Below are 18,059 nucleotides of genomic sequence, written 5' to 3' on the forward strand. Positions count from 1 at the left end.
GTGATTCAAAGCTGGATAACAACATATACATTAACATATTTTTCACACTGCAGAAGTACCTCCAAATGCTTATGCTTACATTTCTAATTCACTGATGCTTACTAGGCATTCCATCTTCTTTCATTTTTGCCATGAATTTTTAAACAAGAAAAGATGATCCAAGTGAACAATGTGTGTGCAGTTCAATGGGAGTCTGCAATTAAATGTGTCAGACACCTCTGAGCGTCTTAACTGTCCCTGTGCATGGAAAAGAAGGAATAGTTCTGCAATTTAAAAAGCACATAAAATTAAACGTTAATCTCACTTACACAAAGAAAATCTTATGTAAACATCCATCGCAAACTATGATTAAAAACATTCGAATGTTTCCAGGTAGACCACACACACACATACTGATTTCTGGCAGTCAACTAAAACAGAAAATACTGTATGATAGTGATAAGAAGGAAGGAGTTCAGACATGGCCCAAATCCTTTCTTCTATGATAAAAAAACAAACAAAAAAACAAAACAAATCCAGGGCAGCCAAGTTCATCACTCGAAATTACTAATCATGGTTTTTTTCATTTTGCATCACCACTGCAAATGTCAGCGCAATAAAGCAAGCCCACAAATGTCAAAAGCTGAAAAAACAGCTGGTTCTTTAAAGACATAGAAATTAATAGTAGTGTACATTGATCAATTTCTATATTAAACTAATTCTGTTTACAACCATAAAAATAGTTAACCCACACGCTCTGTACCTCCTTAAGAATTGCATTTCAAAATGTTTGCATCATTTAAGCAAAACCTATCTCAAACTGGTGGGTTGACCCTGCCTGGATGCCAGGTGCCCACCAAGCTGCTCAACCACTCTCCCTCCTCAGCAGGACCGGGGAGAGAAAATAGGACAAAAAGCTCATGGGCTGAGGTAAGGACAGGGAGAGATCACTCAGCAGGTAAAACAGTCTAGACTTGGGGAAATTGATTTAATTTATTACCAATCAAATCAGAGTAGGATAATGAGAAATAAATCCAAATCTTAAAAACACCTACCCCCAAACCCCTCCTTTCTTTCCAGGCTTAACTTCACTCTTGAATTCTCAACCTCCTACTCCCAGTGGAGCACCGGGATGCGGAATGGGGTTGTGGTCAGCTCATCACATGTGGTCTCTGCTGCTTCTTCCTCCTCAGGGGAGGACTCTTCACAGTCTTGCTCTGTCCAGCATGGGTTCCTTCCATGGGGTGCAGTCCTTCAGGAACAGGCTGCTCCAGCGTGGATCCCCTGCAGGGTCACAGGTCCTGCAAGCAAATCCACTCCAGTGTGGGCTCCTCTCTCCAAGGGGCCACACGTCTTGCCAGGAGCCTGCTCCAGCATGGGCTGCCCACAGGGTCACAACCTCCTTTGGGCATCCCCCTGCTGCGGTATGGGGTTCTCCATGGGCTGCAGGTAATATCTGCTCCTCCATGGACCTCCATGGGCTGCAGGTAGGTATCTACTCCACTGAGAACCTCCATTTCCTGCAGGGGCACAGCCTGCCTCACCATGGACTGTACCACAGGCTACAGGAGAACCTCTGCTCTGGCACCTGGAGTACCTCCTGCCCCTCCTTCTGCAGACCTTGGTGTCTGCAGAGCTGTTGCTCTCACATACTCTCACACCTCTCTCCAGCTGCAATTGCTCCTATGCAGTTAACTTTTCCCCTTTCTTAAAATACGTTACCCCAGAGGCTCTACCACTGTTGCTGATAGGCTCGGCCTTGGCCAGCGGCAGGTCTGTTTTGGAGCCAGCTGGAACTGTCTTTTCCAGATGTATGGGAAGTTTCTAGCAGTTTCTTCTGTAGCCACACCTCTTACCAAAACCCTGCCATGCAAACCCAATGTAGTCCTGGTCTCAGAGAGTGTATCTCTTCAACTTCCCAAACCCGAACAGCTTCAAAACCTGACCATTATCCCAGACACTGTCCCCACAAAGCAGTGTAATATGGTTTCTTCCATGACATTTTACTCCCCAAAGATCAGTCTGATTACATAAATTAATTCTCCTTTACAGCTTATTTTGATGCTTATAGTAGTAAAAGATACAAAGGATACAAACTTGTTGACACAGAATGGTTACTCTTCATTTACAAATACTTAAGAAGAAATAAAAGTTGAAAAAATAATTAAAAATATTACTAGGGAAACTGATCACAGATTAAGAAGTGGGAAGCTACTTACCATAAGCAGTTCCAAAATGTATTAACAATTACTGCTAAATGCTACTTTTCTCAATAACTCTCTTGGCTGCATTAATTTTTAATAATGCCTCAGTAGCCTTCCATTATAGTGTTTTAAAGATCTCATTTTGCTACACTAAGTATAGACTATTGAGTTGGATATCAATTTTCTAAATAAATAGAAATGCCAAAGAGTTTTTTTAAGTCGCGATTTGTTTTTAGACCACAAACAACTTCCTATCTCCCAGAAAATCTTCAGGATTTCTTAGCAGAATTTTTAATCAAAATTGATGTTGGCTGCACTGTCAGGTGCAGCCACCATGCCCTGCTTGTACTATTAAGTATGTGGTCTATTCAACAGCTCACACCCTAAAAAATGTGTACATACGTTAATTTTTAAACCCAAGATTTTTCAAAAGACTAACGCAGCAAAAACATACATAGCCAATTCAGATGTACTGGAAAGGCAAAAACCCCAACCCTCATCCTCAAAAATGCCCCACACCCTCAGATGCCCTCGTACCTGTAAGGGGCTGGGGAAAACAACACTTTAAGAGATGGTAGACTAAAAAGACATAACAGGATCGCATACACAGCTCAGAAAACTGAATCCCTATGTTAGCAGGCTGCCATGAGTTTTAGTTCATGTTGCTTAAACACCTTCCTTTCTGAAGAAGCCGTATAAATCTACTGTAACTCCACAAAGAGCATATGAGAGGGGAATTTTAAAATAATAATTTAAACAAGGTGCTCCTAAGATTTCTCTGACCTCCAGAACGGATTCAGATTGTATCAATGCTTCAAGCTTCTTACGGCTTTTTCTGAACATCTGGATAATATCATGTTTTGGTACAAGGCATATTTAGGATTGATCTCAGCCAAAACAAAAAAAAATACATTATATGTGCTGCTGTCTTTTCAGGGTGAAGTAAATTTTGGGTAACACAGAGCTCGACTGACTTAAAGTAAGCTGAAAAGCAAATACAAAAATCAAAGCCACTGCAGAAGACCTCATTTACAAGTACTGCAGCTATTCTAATTTCAGAGAATAGGCTAGAACCACAAACCAAAGCTGTGATAAACCACCCAAGAGCTTAAATCTAGAGTATTAAAAAAAAAAAAAAAAGGGGGGGGGGGTGGGTGGAGGAGGCACTTTCTATTTACACTCTGAAACCTCTTAACTGCTTTAAATTTAGTTTTAAAGAAGGATTTCTTACTTAAAAAATTAAACACTTAAAGCATTTTGAAGCCCACATGTGGGCTTAGACTCTGGTGGTAATTCCCTCAGACACCTCAAAAATTAATAAAACATCATATAAACAGTCATTTCAAGGTCTCTGTAAAGCCAGGCAGACATTGCATCACTGAGAGAAAAGAACCTGTGGTAGTCTATTTTCCACTCACACTGCTAGAGTTTTTCTAAATGTAAAGCTTTCAGTGATATAATTTCTTAATAGTTAAATTTCACTTCAGCAAGTAATTTATTATTTATTTTTTTTTAGTGCTTATACTTTCAAGAACAGACTCCGCTGCAGAAGTATCAGCTTTAACAAGTCCAAAAGGTACTCGCTCATATGGCTTAGCATCTTTCAGCTGAAACTTCTGCATTGCCCTTTCCCATTCTCATTTTAATTGTTGCCCATAGTTACACAAAATGTTCTTAAAACACATTTTACAATCATTTGCTTTCAGAAGCCCAAAAGTTTGAGCAGTTTTTTTGTTTGTTTGTTTGTTTTTGGGGGGGTAGTTTGTTGGGGTTTTTTAGTTAGTTTTTCCCTTGTTGTAAAACTGTTTATAATAGTAATAAGGGAAATTATCATGACTGTGAGAACTGGAAATTACCTGCTTCTGGATTTTAGGAAAGATCTGTAACTGTCAACTTCTTCATTGAAGAACAATCCATTTTAAGGACTGTATTAACTTCAATGGAGGACTGCCTTTAAAATGTCAAATACTGCACTATATTAACTGCTAAAGATTAACTCCCTCTCAGTGACTAAGCCTACACATTGTTCCAGTCACATTTGTTATTGTGTAAGTTACCTTGCATTAATGATTTTCTTTGCATGAAACATGAACTCTAACAGTATTGTTACAGAATCATCTTTGCTCAGTATATTACAGTTTAAGTTACAAAGTTATAAGCACATAAAGTTGTACAGAACACTTAATCTGTAAATATAAGACAACATATAAAGTCATGAATCTATTCTTTACAACGAACTCAATGCAGAACAACAGCTTTGGCTCTACACTGAATATTATGCGGCTTGGGGTTTTTTCTCCTTCTGATATAAAGCATCTGTAACTTTGAAAACTATGCTAACAGCTCTTCTAACTCAATTTCAATTCATGTTAATTCGTTGAAGAACTTAGTATTTAATATACATTAACAGCCACACAGTTTCATTAATTTGACTTCATACTTTTTCAGCTGAATATCAAATGTAGCTACGTTTAATATTTCCAAAGTCCAAGAAATAAAGCTTATCTACAGTCATAAACTGTGATCTGAAGAACTGATACACACTCTTCAGATTTGTGCATTTCATCCAAGGCTATCTACTAACAAGAAGGTACAACAAATGAAAAGCAAACACTCACTGCTGTGGCTCGCAGAGGTCTGTTTTCTTTCTTTGCATGTGGTGCAAATTGTCCTTTGCTGGGTTAGGCATAGTAATATTGACTGAATTATTTATGGTAGATATTGCAACCCACACTGTCAGATGAGGAAAAGGGCTGCTATAATTAAAAGGCTTCCCAGACTCCAACTTTTTTGAAAGGAAGCACTATTATCTGCACAAGGAGAATAAAGATCTAAATGTATGAATGATTTAAGGTATTGGAACATCTGATATATAACGGCAGGCTGAGGAGAGCCCTAAGAAGAGGTTTGAAGAGATCTCATAAATGTGCATGTATATTTGCAGGGGTAGGGTGGGCAGGAAGCAGAGACAAGGGAACCAGGCTTTTCTTAGTGGCACTCAGCAACAAGGGTGAGTAGCAGCAGGCCCAAGAAACTCCACTTACACCTAACTAAAAATTTGATATGGGAGTCTCCATCCTTTGAAATATCCAAAACCCAGCCAGACAAGACCCTGAGCAACTTGCTCTAGTTGACCTACTTTGAGTATGGATTTTTTACTAGAGACTTCCAGAGGCCCCTTTCATCCTCAACTGTTGTTCTACAGTTTTCGTAAACCAGCAGAATCACAGACATTTCAAAGTGTTCTGACAGTGAATTTTCAGGAGGATATTGTAGTGTTAGTGCCAAAGAGAAGAATGGAGAGGCGTGATCATTAACATGCTGTGGTTTTTCTGTTTTTTTTTGTGTTTGTTTTTTTTTGGGGGGGGAGGGGGGGGAGGGGCAGAATAAATAAAAAATACGTGTTGCCAAGACCAGGACATTATGCTGAAGTTTCTTTCTGAATTCACATAATGCACTCATAAGATAGCAAAAGATGCAATCGTGCAATGGAGAACACAATATTTCCATTTCAACTCACCTAAAAGCTGCATTAAAAAAAACATACAAAACCCAGAAGAGTTCTTCATTTGGAGGTATAAACAAAAAGACAGAAGGAAAAGCAAAGAAGATTTTTGGATCTCCAGAAACTAAAACGTGGGGCAAAGGCCCCACAAATCTTCAGGGGAAAAAAAGAATTAGAATAATGAAGTAGCTCCCACCTCCTGAGCATCTTGTTTGGAAGACCTTATTCAGTCCAATGCAGTCTTATACAAATGTTCCCATAAGTTTCACCCATTCAACATAAGAATATTAACAGCCAAGTTGGTCACAGATCTGACTCAAAAATACCACACACCTTGCCATTTACCAAAACAGATAATGTATTTCACTGGAGTAACAGAAGGAAATAGACACTAATTTTGACAGCTTTATGTCAGCGAACTTCTTGCTTATGGAGGAACATGTTGAAGCAAACAATTCTACTGGACGTGTAAACACTAAGTTTACAGAGATGGCTTGCTCTCAATCTCAAAGAAAACAGAAAGTCACCAGTCATGAAAGAATAACATATCACTTCATAAGGTTCTTTACCTCCTTCCTCCTTCCATAGCTTAGCATAGCCGCAATGCAGCTTTCAGAGGCCTACAATCTGAAGAGGGATGAAGCTCTTTCTTCCAACAAAATTGGCTATTCCTTCTCATTTGAGGCAACAGCCCTTGTCCTGTTCTCTCAAAATTCCAATTCCTGCAATTAAAAATCTACAGCTAATGCCTTTCTGCAAAGATGCCAAATCCCGAAGTCCATTCTCCAGACCACTGGGAAGCTCATTCTCCCTGCACAACATCCCCAGATATACTAGTTCAGACTTACATCATACAGATGCTACGCAACTGGAACTAACAAAACTCCATAGCTGTTCTCATGTGCATGTACTATTGGAAGGGGCAGACAGCTTTACCATTCTGTTAGCTATAAAACAAATTCAATTTAAGCAAGAATGCTTCCCTGAATTCAATCTTTTTTTTTTCTAGTTTTCTTTTCAATTGAAGGTTCTTCAACACAGGAAGTTTTGTAGCTCAATTAAATCAATAAATATTTTTGGGATACAGTGAGCTATACAAAGTGTTGCTGTAGAGCAAGAGCAAACTGATCAGCCAGGCATGAGCAAGCCAAGACAGGGCTTCACTTCAGTTCATTCATTATCAGCTTGAATGTGTATTTTATGGTTACTAGTCTATTTTAATGAAAGCTGTTTTCTGTAACTCTGTAGTAGGAAAGAGTCTTTGTTTCAACAGGTTTGTACAATCTCCTTTGTGAATCAAAGGACACATTATTTCCAAGTTCATATTTGTATTTATAAACACTTAAAATGTTTTCTTTTTACAAAAAAAAAGAGCAAAACCTGAAAAAAAATCCACCCTATTTAATGGGTTTTAAAGCAGGCAATCAAAAGGCACTAAATGTTAGAAAATTTTACGTAATTGGGTATTTGACACAAAATATGAAGACTTTAAAGCAAAAAAAAAAAAAAAAAACAAACAAAAAAGTAAGATCATGTAAAACTGATTACAATGCCATATTGCTGGTATTGGAGTTGGCTTAGAAGGCTCTACTCAGATAATTATTTCCAGCCTTCTTTCTACACTTTTTCAGTACTACAAAAGCATCAGGTTCCAAAAACCATAATATGAGTAACAATTTCACTTGTATCCTGCTCTTACTTTCAGCTAACCCCAAACCCCAATACCTATTCTGAATAGTTAACGGCTTCCAACTGTAAATAAAAGGGCAGTGAAAGAAACACAATTGTCCAAATACATAAGACAAGCATTTGTAAGCTGTTGAATAGCATACGCAGTACTCACATTCACACCGGCTTTCAGAGAATTGTTACGTTGCAACAATTTCACTGATGCAACCCAATTTTAAATTAAAGAAGGGCAGTCAAATCATAGGGTTGCATTGACATAACTGAATCAACGTTACTGGTATAAATTTCAGTTACACCGGAACTACTTAGACTTATTTACTGAACATTATTAGTTTCCATGTACTTCAAAAGTAGAACAAACTCCAAACTACAAAAATTACCAGAATGCAGATTTTAGCTGAGAGTCAGTAACTGACCAGAAGTTGAAGTGCTGCTCTACTTGAAGTCACAGATAATCTTTCTCTTAGAGATGAATGTCATTAACAATCTTGCTAAATTGGAAGTTATGAAACTCTAGTTCAAATAGCTGCAATCCATCATAATCTTATAGTTGAAACAGGTATTTCTATCAATAAGGAAGCAATATGCTATCCTCTACAAATAATCCTTCTTCTTTTAATTGTTCATTATCTTTATGCTGAGTATCACATATTGAATACTGTATCATTCATATCACATCCAAGCCAAACTATTGCAAGACAGTGGGAGGTAGATCATCAAATTGAAAACTGATGTTTCAAAAGATCTGCTGCCTCTGATTATAAAAGCAAGTTCTAAATTTGGTTCAGACTGAAAGAAAGCTTGAGGGTTTTGTCTATGTAAGAATTAACAGAACTCCACAATTGGCTACTGCCAAAAAATATGAGTGGTAATTAAGTATCAAATTCCACCATAAATAAAACAGAAATAAACAGAACTCCATCACACACAACTACACTGGCCCTTTGGCCACCAGGCACATACAAGATATCAACTAATGATGCAGCTACAATGATACTCTTCTGTGCAAAGTACTACGAAATGCTGTAGTAATGGGAGAGCGATACAAGTTGATTTGAAATGGCAGATTTATCAAGACAGGCTAAGATGCAAAACCAAAAAAGTGTAGTACCAAGTAATAAACAGGTAAGATAAAGAGACTGATTTAAAATAACTTGGAGAGCTTATTAAATTAGCACAACTGTGTTAATACTGTGCACAGTAATTATCAGGATAGAGAAGTCTCAGTTTTGGTACTAACCCAATCACAGATTTCATTCCACTTTGACTCAATTCAGTATAGCACGAATGGAGAACCAATGCTTCAGTAGGAACTGAAAGATGATTATGCAGGTTTTAGGGTGTCGGGGTTTGTGTTGGGGTGGGGGGAGGTGTGTATCTGGCTTGGGTTTTTTAAGGGTGTAATATAGACAGTGATTCATACATTTGAAAAGTGTAAGTGGGGACACTGAAAAGCAGTAGCATAGAAGACAGGAGATGCACCACATCCTCCCAGACATAAACCTTGTGAATGTAATGAGCCATTTCCTTGAGTACCCATCTGAGAGCTAAGGGGGGGGCAGGGGAGAGAAGGAATAGAATGAGAGAAAATATGGAGGAGAAAAAAAGATTAGTAAATAACTGAGTACACAGCTAAATGCTTAGTCTTGTAAACACCCAGTTTAAATGGAGAATCAGGTCACAATTTTCTAAAAATAGCATCCTGACAGTGAAAGGTGCTAACCCTTTGAGTGATGCAAAGGGATAAAACAGGTGGGAGTGGGAGGAAAGACCAAAGATCAGAGGTATTTTATTAATATCAGTCTCAGAATTTTAATATTTCAGCATGACAAAAATAAAAACAAAGCCTCTAGTTATTAATTTTCCTTATGATCCATAAACTGCATCCTCTAAAGACAAGATACAAAAGGAATACTCAGTGATATGCTCACCATGATAGATTATTAAATGTTAACACCTATAGAAATGTATCAATCCATCATACCAAAACCGCAGCAGATTCCAAGCCCCCTGCTCAGATACCACTAGTGCTCCATGACTGATGCAAGGACTGAAAAATTTCCCACCCATAAATACTACTATCAAAGGTTAGATTTAAAAAGCCAAAAGAAATAAGCTATGCTAAAAGAAATTAAGTGAACATTCACTCACTCAAAGATTTTCCAAAACGAAACATAAGCTGTCAATGGAAGTACCAGATAATGACAACAGCTACAAAACTCTCAAGTAGCTGCCCATGGATTTCTATTACAAGCTCTCACGTTGGATACAGCTCTCTCCATATAGCTCTGATAGTTTCTACAGTAACATCCAGACACAGCTCAATATGGAGATGACAGAAGCAGGATAAAAAGGGACCAGTAGGACAGACAGTAACTTGGACAAGGACTGTCACCTCCAGTTAAGTATTACCTAAAACGAAATTCAAACACACAGAAAAACAAACAAACAAACAAAAAAAAAAAAACAATCCACATCTCGAAATTCCCCCCTCTATCAGAAGAGAAATATACCACAAAAATTAGAAGACTTACTCCAAGAAAACAGAATGATTCTCAAGCCTGCAAAGCTAGTTCCACAAGAAAAACAGAAGTCATTTGATGGAGGCTACAGTTCATGTGGCCCACGCCTTCTTAGAATACAACAGCATCCAATGAACAAAAGTGATTCTTCCTCCCTGCACAAGAGCAGAACTGTGCCTCAGGACATTACAGCAACCAAAACTGTAAATAGATTCAAAGAACTCAAATATCAAAAGCCAACTTTGCCTTAAGACAAACCTCAACCAATCTCTGAAGAAAAGTACCACCAAAAGAAATAATCTTTATTACATATGCATCTCTTTACATTTTTCCTTATGCCCACTACTACAGAAGCCTGTAGGGCAGAAGGATCTCCCAGCTAATCCAACCCATTTGCTCTAAAGCTGCAGATGCCACTCCTACAAGTAGACAAAGTGAAAGAGCACAAAAAATGACTTACCTCTTGTGATGGATGACTAACACTGAAGTAGGATGGAACAGCCAAGAAAATGAGAAGAGCTAGGCAGAAGCGTGGGCTGAAGTCAACAAGAACAGCAAGAGACTTTTTGAACTATGCCTGGTGTTTGACCTACTTCTTATAAGCACTCTCTAGCCTGACAAAACATATATAAAAGCCTTCCAGACTGCACAAGGAAAACCCTGGTCAGCTATACCTCTATCAGACTGAAATCTGTTCAAAGCTGCATCACATCATCTGTTCAAGATACGCAGGCAAAACAAGCAGCATGTGCTAGCAACCATCACAATTTTTAAGTATCAGTCGCTGCCTATTCACCTTTCTCATGCTGCATTGCTGTAGAATCAGCACTAAAAACTCCAAATCAAAAACTCTAGGAAATTCAAACTGAAACACAGAAAGCTCTATAAAAGCTAAGAAACAATGCAATTCACGTAGTCATGTTTGATGAAAGTTGTCCAGACAAGAGACAGTTCAGAAATATACACGGAAGGAAAAAATCTTCAAACCATTAAATACTGAAAAAGCAGAGAATTAAGGAGGCATGTCACTAAAACTAATGAAATGAAAGGCCATTTAAGATATATTATACAAAAACGAATTAAAGCCATGTGTGGAAATTTTGCACTAGGAAATAAGTGAAGTAAAAATACACTTCAAGTAGAATACAGGTGGACAGACTGACCCACTTTCTCCATAGTATCATATGGGCTGGAACACACACTGCAGAACTCTATTTTAAACATCAGACTAATACATAAATACAAGGGGGTATAAAGAAGGAACTATGGAGAATAACCACCAGCAAGCACATCTATCTCAACAATAACAACATCCTTGACAGTACCCTAAGAAAACTAATAGAGCTGTTCAAAGGGAAAAGGCCTCCTCATTAATAGAAGCACAGAACTGATGTCAAAACATCCCCAAAGCAAAATCACTAAGAGCAATTAGAGGATTATGTTGCTTGTGGGGAAAGCCTTTTCTAGTTTGGTGCTTTGCTGTACACAAGGGTCAGTGAACACACATCTCAGAGACAGCATGCTGAACCTGAGAATTCATATTAACCCCATGGACCAAAACCAAAACAAGCGGCACCACAGAAGAATGTATGACGTACAATTAGGAGTCCCCTCTTACTTCCAGTAATGTAAGAAGAACACAATATGCTAAAAATGATTTTAGAAAAGACTTCAGCTCATAGACTGTTAACATCTTCTGACTATGAATAGTATTAACACTAGAAGATTGTTTTTTTAAAGATAACTGTAAGTAGTTCATAGATAGGGATTGACATATAAAGAGCCGAAACCTCTCTCCATTGTCTACCACTGTAATACTAAACGAAAAATAACACAAGCAATACTAGAAACTCTACCAAGTGATACTCCATTGAACAAATTCACCAGTGTAACAGAACTTTGAACACATGGTAAATCTTGATGAAAAGCACCACTAAAGAAAAGCAAAGCATCAAGAGAAACAACTTATCTCATAGACAGCATGGGCATGCTCAAGAACAAAATTCTGTCTGAGCTGAAAGTCAACTGTTAAAATTTCACAAAGCAGAAAATCCAACAATGTCTTAGACATGGAAAAAGATTTTCAGCACTGGATAAAACACACTTCATCACCTCACAGATACAATAGATCACTGTATCTGTCAGTATCAGTAGGTACTATATGAAGTAAGTTTGAATTGCAGTAATAGAAACTACAGTGTGGGGTCACCAAAAAAAAACCCAAAGTATTCAAAGGTAAAAACTGTCCAAGAGAAACCCTAAGAGAAAAACTTAGCAGGAAATACAAGTGACTACCTCCATGACAAGGGCAAGCCAAACCAAAGTTTTGTCTTGAACATTTGCTGCTTTCACACCAACGCAGGAAGAATGAATAGACTTGCTTAAGCACTACATAGAAGACAGCAGTAATCCAAGATAAGTTAATTAAAAGAAGAAAAACTATCTCAATTGTTAGCTTCTGATTCTCTCCAATAATAAAAGAAGTCTCAGCTACGCAGAATCCCTATACTAAAAAGCTATCAGCAAATGACTTATAGATACTCAATGTATAGGTTGTATTTCTCTTAGGGACTTAACATATCAACTGCCATATCAAATTGGGATCAGCTCTTTAAGCACTCTGCACTCATTATCACGCTTACATCAGAAGTCATCCAGAAATAATAAAGACTGATGGGATAAAAAAAAAACAAAAAACAAAACCCAAATGAAGTTCTCTCCACCCCCACTGAAACCCCAAAGAATGCTTCTAAAATACAAAACTGCATTTTATTTAAAGTTGCTGTTAAAATTCTTAATACAGAATCAGATAATGTTTTGTAGTTTAGGGATATGCCATCAGCTTTACTTTGCATCAGCCATATTCACTACACTTGTTTTCTGTGCAAGTAAATTACATTTCAAATATACAAGCATAAGTTTGAGACATTCAGAGACCTGAGAAGAAAAAGATCAGCAGACACAATATAACCTCTCTCTGCTGTGGGAATACTGACTATTGTGTATTAGAGTCCATCTGTTAAGTAATGACTGATCCAGAATGCATCGCTACTGCAGCAGACTCCCAAGCAGTTTCAATTCATATACGTCTCTCAACACTGAGAGCACTGTTAAACACTCTTGCATTTATTTTTAAATATAAGCATAGTTTTCAGCAATAGAAACTAATTAGTAGGTAGATCTGATACAGAAGCACTGTAACAAGCACTGCATGTCCTACACACAAATACAAAAACACATTGTAACCTTACTCCCAAAGACAAGTCAATGTTAGTTCAGATCTGATGCATTAGCAGCCAGAATGAAAATAAGCTTAAACATCAGTAAGAAGAATGAAAGAAGAAAGAAAACTGGAAAAGGATTAAACATCTTTGTATCTGTCATGATCCATACAAAGCCAGTTAATAAAATAACTGTGTGTCATTCCCCTATTTTGAGGGCTACTTTTAAAGGAATGGGTAATAATCCAGTAAAGTTATGATGACTTATACCACACTTGTACAAAAATAATAAAATATTTACAAATCATGTTTCAGTTAAGTGTCAAAACAGCTTGTAGAGAGGAGTGGGAAATATACCATATTAATGTTTTGACATGTTCACAAAACTACAGGGGCTTTAACCCTGTGTGTTCAGATAAATTATAAATATTAAAACGATCTGACCAAATCACGTCTTTCCCTGCATGCTGCAGCTTTTCCATTCAGTCTGTGCTAGGTCAAATGCAAATAACTGTCAAAGAGAAGAATATACCATTTTAAAGTGTTTGAAACAAAATATATTCTTTAAACTCATCTGAAACAAAGGCAGTTTCAATTAATTGCCATTCAGTTTTGAGCAGTCATTTTTCTATCCTATTTTGTATGCAAAAATTGAGGATACTTCATTGACTGAACTGCTTCAAAAGCTTTGCTGCAGCAAATCTTGCATTCAGGAACAGCACCAAATTGCACATAATTGAAAGTGATTCATTTTTAGATCCACTCCTTTGGCTTCTGTAGGTTCCTCAGGCTTTGGTGTAGGTAGCGCAAAAACATTAAGTCATACAGTCCTGCAGTAACTCTTTCACTCCGTGAAGTGAGCAGATGACTAAGGAGCTACATTTTAGCATCTTCTCCTTGATCAAAGCTATTTACCAGCATACAACAGTACTTTGCTATGCACAGACCTTAAAAAAAAAAAAATTAACACCAGTACCTATTTTGCAGACAGGAATGCATTTTGGAAAGCATGCGAGATCATTAAGACGTGAGCAACCCAATTCAATACTGCAATACAACTAACTCTTTATTACAAATATTAAAGCATATTAAATCCTTGCAAAAATCTCCCTCCTCCCCCTTCCTCTACATAAAATACTGAACTAGGTCTAAGCTAACAGCATTGAAGCCTTCACATTTCAGCCACTAAGATACCAATTTGAGGTGCCTTTTTTTTTTTAATGTTTTTCAATTAAAAACAGGTACTACATGCACACCACTCTTCTTCCAGCGAGGAATCCACCACGTTATAGGGCAGCATCCAGCACCCGAAACTGTGAATTATTTAAACTCCTTATTTTATTTACATTGGGAATTGCACACACTCCACTTCTGCAGGAGGCGGCCGACAGAAGGCACTGGGATGGGGAAGAGTGGCCTTGCCTATACCAGGTAGGGTCCTGCATGGAGTTAGGGAGCGCTGAGGGGGCTTCTGTCACACGCATGACGAGGAGAAGCGCAGGTCTCAGTACTAACGAGGGGAGAGAGGCACAAGAGGAGTTTGGGAAGGGAAGACGGTTGCAAAAGGGCCGTACTTGTAGGAAGGATGCAGGGGCTGGGAAAATGAAGGTCCCTTTCGGGCTGCCCAGGGGCGGGGGAAAGCAGCCCCGGGAGGAGGTGGGTTGCGCGGGCCGGTGGCCGGGGCCCTCTGCCCGCCGGGGCGTCACCGGGACAGGGTGCCCGGCCGCTTACCAGGTTCAGCACCGTCTCCACGATGTCCCGGTTGCTGACCTCCCCGACCTGGATGAGTCCGATGAGAACGGCGAATTTCATCCGGATATTGCGGATCGGCACCGACGGGTTAATCATCCCCGCGGGGAGCACTACGGACCCGGAGCCCGACGCTCTCAGCTCCCCCATCGCCGCGACGCTGCTGCCACCGCCTCCGCCTCCTCCACCGCCGGCCCCGACGGAGATGAGTCCCGCTGGCTGCGGGTCCGGCCCCGACACCAGCTTCTCGCTCGCCATTTACTTCCCGCCGTTACCGGCACCTGCCGCCGCCCCCGCCTCCCCACCCGGCCGGGCCGAGCCACGCATCCACCGCAGTCGCACCCGGCGGGGCCGCAGGGAGCCGGCCCAAGGCTCAGGCACCGTCCCAAGAGCCGCTCCCCCGCACCGTTATAATGAGGGATTATTATGGGCGCTGATGCCCCGTTATCCAAAGGCTGCCCGGCCGGAGCCGCCTCCGAGCCGTGGGCAGAAAGATCGGGCGCGGCCGAGCGCGGCGTGGCGTGACCCGGCTTAGACGAGCGGCGCGCGGAGCTGGCGGCGACGCGAGCGATTGCCGCTGTTGTTGTGAAGCCCGAACCGCCGCCGCTCACGCCGCCATGTTGCCGCCCCCTGCCTGCGGTAGCCGCTAGGGCGCCTGCGCCGAGCTTGTCGGGGGGAGTGGCCGGCCCGGGTACCCCCAGCCGGCCGGGAGACAGGTGAGCAGGTGTGAGGGGGTCGCTCTGCCCCCGCTGCGGCGTGAGGGGCAGCGCCAAAGCGAAGAGCCACCGCTTCCTGCCGGGCTGCTGCGGGCCGGCGCCTACCCACCGAAGGGAGGTTACGCAACGCCGCCTGAAGGGGCAGGGGGGTGGTGTCCGCTCTCCCGCTTCGACGCGGGGCCGCTCCCCGGTGGAGGGCCCGGCTTCGCCCCGCAGACCCAGATCGCCCCCTGCGGGAGGGGCGGGCTGCTCTGGTGGCCCTCGGGCTGCTCGTCACGGGGAAGTGCCGCTTCCTCGACACACCGCAGGGTCCCTCACCAAGCCTCTGTTAGGCAACTCAGCCGGCTCAGTGCTCTCTGCCGTCACTCTCCCCCACTGGTCCCACGCTATTGAGTGAGAAGTGTCTGGGTAGGAACCTTTTGGGGTGGGTTATTTTAGAAACTCCAGTCCTAGGAAGTGGTCATGTTTGAGTGGGGTTGTGCAAGAGCTTCTGAGCTGTGGTCCCCTTGGGGAGTGATTGGGGAAACCTGGGGATCTGCCAACTGAGAGCTCGTGTGCTGCTCTTTCGAGGTGAGAGATGTCTTTCCAGGGTTCTTAATACCTGCGCTCCTCGTTGGTGGTGGTGATGGTACATACAGAGGTGTCCAATCAGCAGCAATTTTACCAAACCCCTTGGTTTCAGTGATGACTCATGGCAATAGCATTTTTTCCAAGTCTCTCCAGTATTATATCAGAGAAACACAGTTTTTTTGAGGAGGCTTAAGTTATTCAAATAGTCATTTGAAGAAATTGTATCTATTTGCTATACATGTGCTGGAGATAATCTATCCCTGTTCAGAAACATGTTCTGTCTTGGCTTTGTAGTGATTATCATTACGAAGTTGAATTTGACAACAAACCTGGTGACCTTGTTCTGAGAATACCATTAATCTTGTCTCTTCCATAGCTCCAGATTTGGGAATTTTCTAGGCTGCCAGTTCTCCTTGTATCCAGCTAGATAATAAACTGCATAAACACAATAAGCAGGACTTGATCACTCCATCCTCCAGGATTACAGCAGCTGCTCTATGCTTCACCAAGAGAAGAAAGAGAATATCTCAGCTCTGTCCTGAGATGCATTAGCTCTATGAACCAGTAAATACATTTATATTTACTTGTTTGACAGTATGCATAGCCCAAACGCATAGACATAACTAAAACAGTGATTAGCTGGAATTCACAGAAATTGCACTATTTCAGAAACCTACAAAAGATGGAGAGAAAACCCAAAAGGGTTGGTTATGGAAGATAAGAAAGCACAAAATTTTCTTGGAAAGAAACTCCTTTACAGTTTTTCACCATCCACAAGCAACCTTGTATGACTCAGTAAAAGTATACTTTAATTTCGTATACTCACAGAGGGGCCAAAGGTCCTATTCCTACCAGCCCCATAGCAGAACTAGTAAAAATGAATACACTTGTGCTTAACTGCTTTACAACAGAGTCAGCCCATCTTAGCTTAAGCCCCCAAAGACAGGTGTTCCAGTGAGGTAATCAGGCAGGCTTTTGACTATAGAGGATGAGAAGCTCTCGTATATCACAGGGTGAGGTAGGCACAATAACTTCCAGGTAGTGGATAATAATGGAGTAGTGTCTTTTGAATTGCACTTGCTATTTCTATCCTTGGCTGAAGGAAGTCCTGTTCTAGAAGCTTTCAAAAAGATTCTCCAAAAGAACCTAGGCAAAAATCCTTAGCTTGGGAACATCACTGAAGGATTCCATTACTTCTTTTACTTTGCCCCATTTACTGTAAAAACGAACAAACAGAAAAAAAGCCTCTCCAAAAGGTAAAACTTTTGAGTATGTAGGAATGTTAAATTACCATTCCATTTTACAAACCAACTAACTAAGCAAATGTTAAGTTAGGCTGCCCTAAACTGTTCATCTTCATTCAGAAAGGTGCGCGGGAGCCACACTGCCACCGCTGCACTGTGAGGGGCAGCGCTGAGGCGCTGTTCTTAGTGACTCTTATCTGTCAACCAAGTAACCTCTTAGAGTTTGGAGGTCCTCAAATTTGAGTAAAAAACCAAGGTATTTAATTATAAATGTAAATATTTTTGAAATCAAGAATGCATGACCTTTTTTGCAAAACTGAAACCTAAACCTAGAACTCTGTAACAGTGATAGAAATTGTAACACCATTAGTAGCTAACACCCAACAGCTCTCTTTATTATTCCCATATTCGCATCTGTATGGTGAGGCATGTTGCTACAAATAATATGGTTGGTTGGAAGCTTCATAGGTTGACCAGTTTTCTTGTTCTAATTAATCATATGGCTGCCACCTGTTAAATGGGTAGGGAGTTAAGTTCATAGAATTATAGAGTAATAGAATAGTTAGGGTTGGAAAGGACCTTAAGACCATCTAGTTCTCACCCCCCTGCCGTGGGCAGGGACACCTCACAATAAACCATGCCCCCCAAGGCTCTGTCCAA

The 18,059-nt window shown here is 40.6% G+C and overlaps 1 protein-coding gene across 10 annotated transcripts in view; it reads right to left on the reverse strand.

Annotated features, from left to right (window-relative positions):
- Positions 1 to 15,413, reverse strand: part of NBEA (neurobeachin) — a 507,179-nt gene extending 491,766 nt beyond the window's left edge. For 8 of the 10 annotated variants that reach the window (XM_062615053.1, XM_062615045.1, XM_062615050.1 and 5 more), the window contains exon 1: positions 14,852 to 15,413. In XM_062615053.1, coding sequence (XP_062471037.1) covers positions 14,852 to 15,127 — 276 coding nt within the window. In that variant the 5' untranslated portion in view covers positions 15,128 to 15,413. The remainder of the gene's footprint in view (positions 1 to 14,851) is intronic. The other 2 variants (XM_062615048.1, XM_062615046.1) reach the window with 1 other exon arrangement.
- Between the last annotated feature and the right edge of the window lie 2,646 nt (positions 15,414 to 18,059).

Source organism: Pezoporus occidentalis, unplaced genomic scaffold (assembly GCF_034315485.1).
Source record: "Pezoporus occidentalis ecotype Australia unplaced genomic scaffold, CSIRO_AGI_Poc_V1 ctg18, whole genome shotgun sequence".
Classification (NCBI taxonomy): domain Eukaryota; kingdom Metazoa; phylum Chordata; class Aves; order Psittaciformes; family Psittacidae; genus Pezoporus; species Pezoporus occidentalis.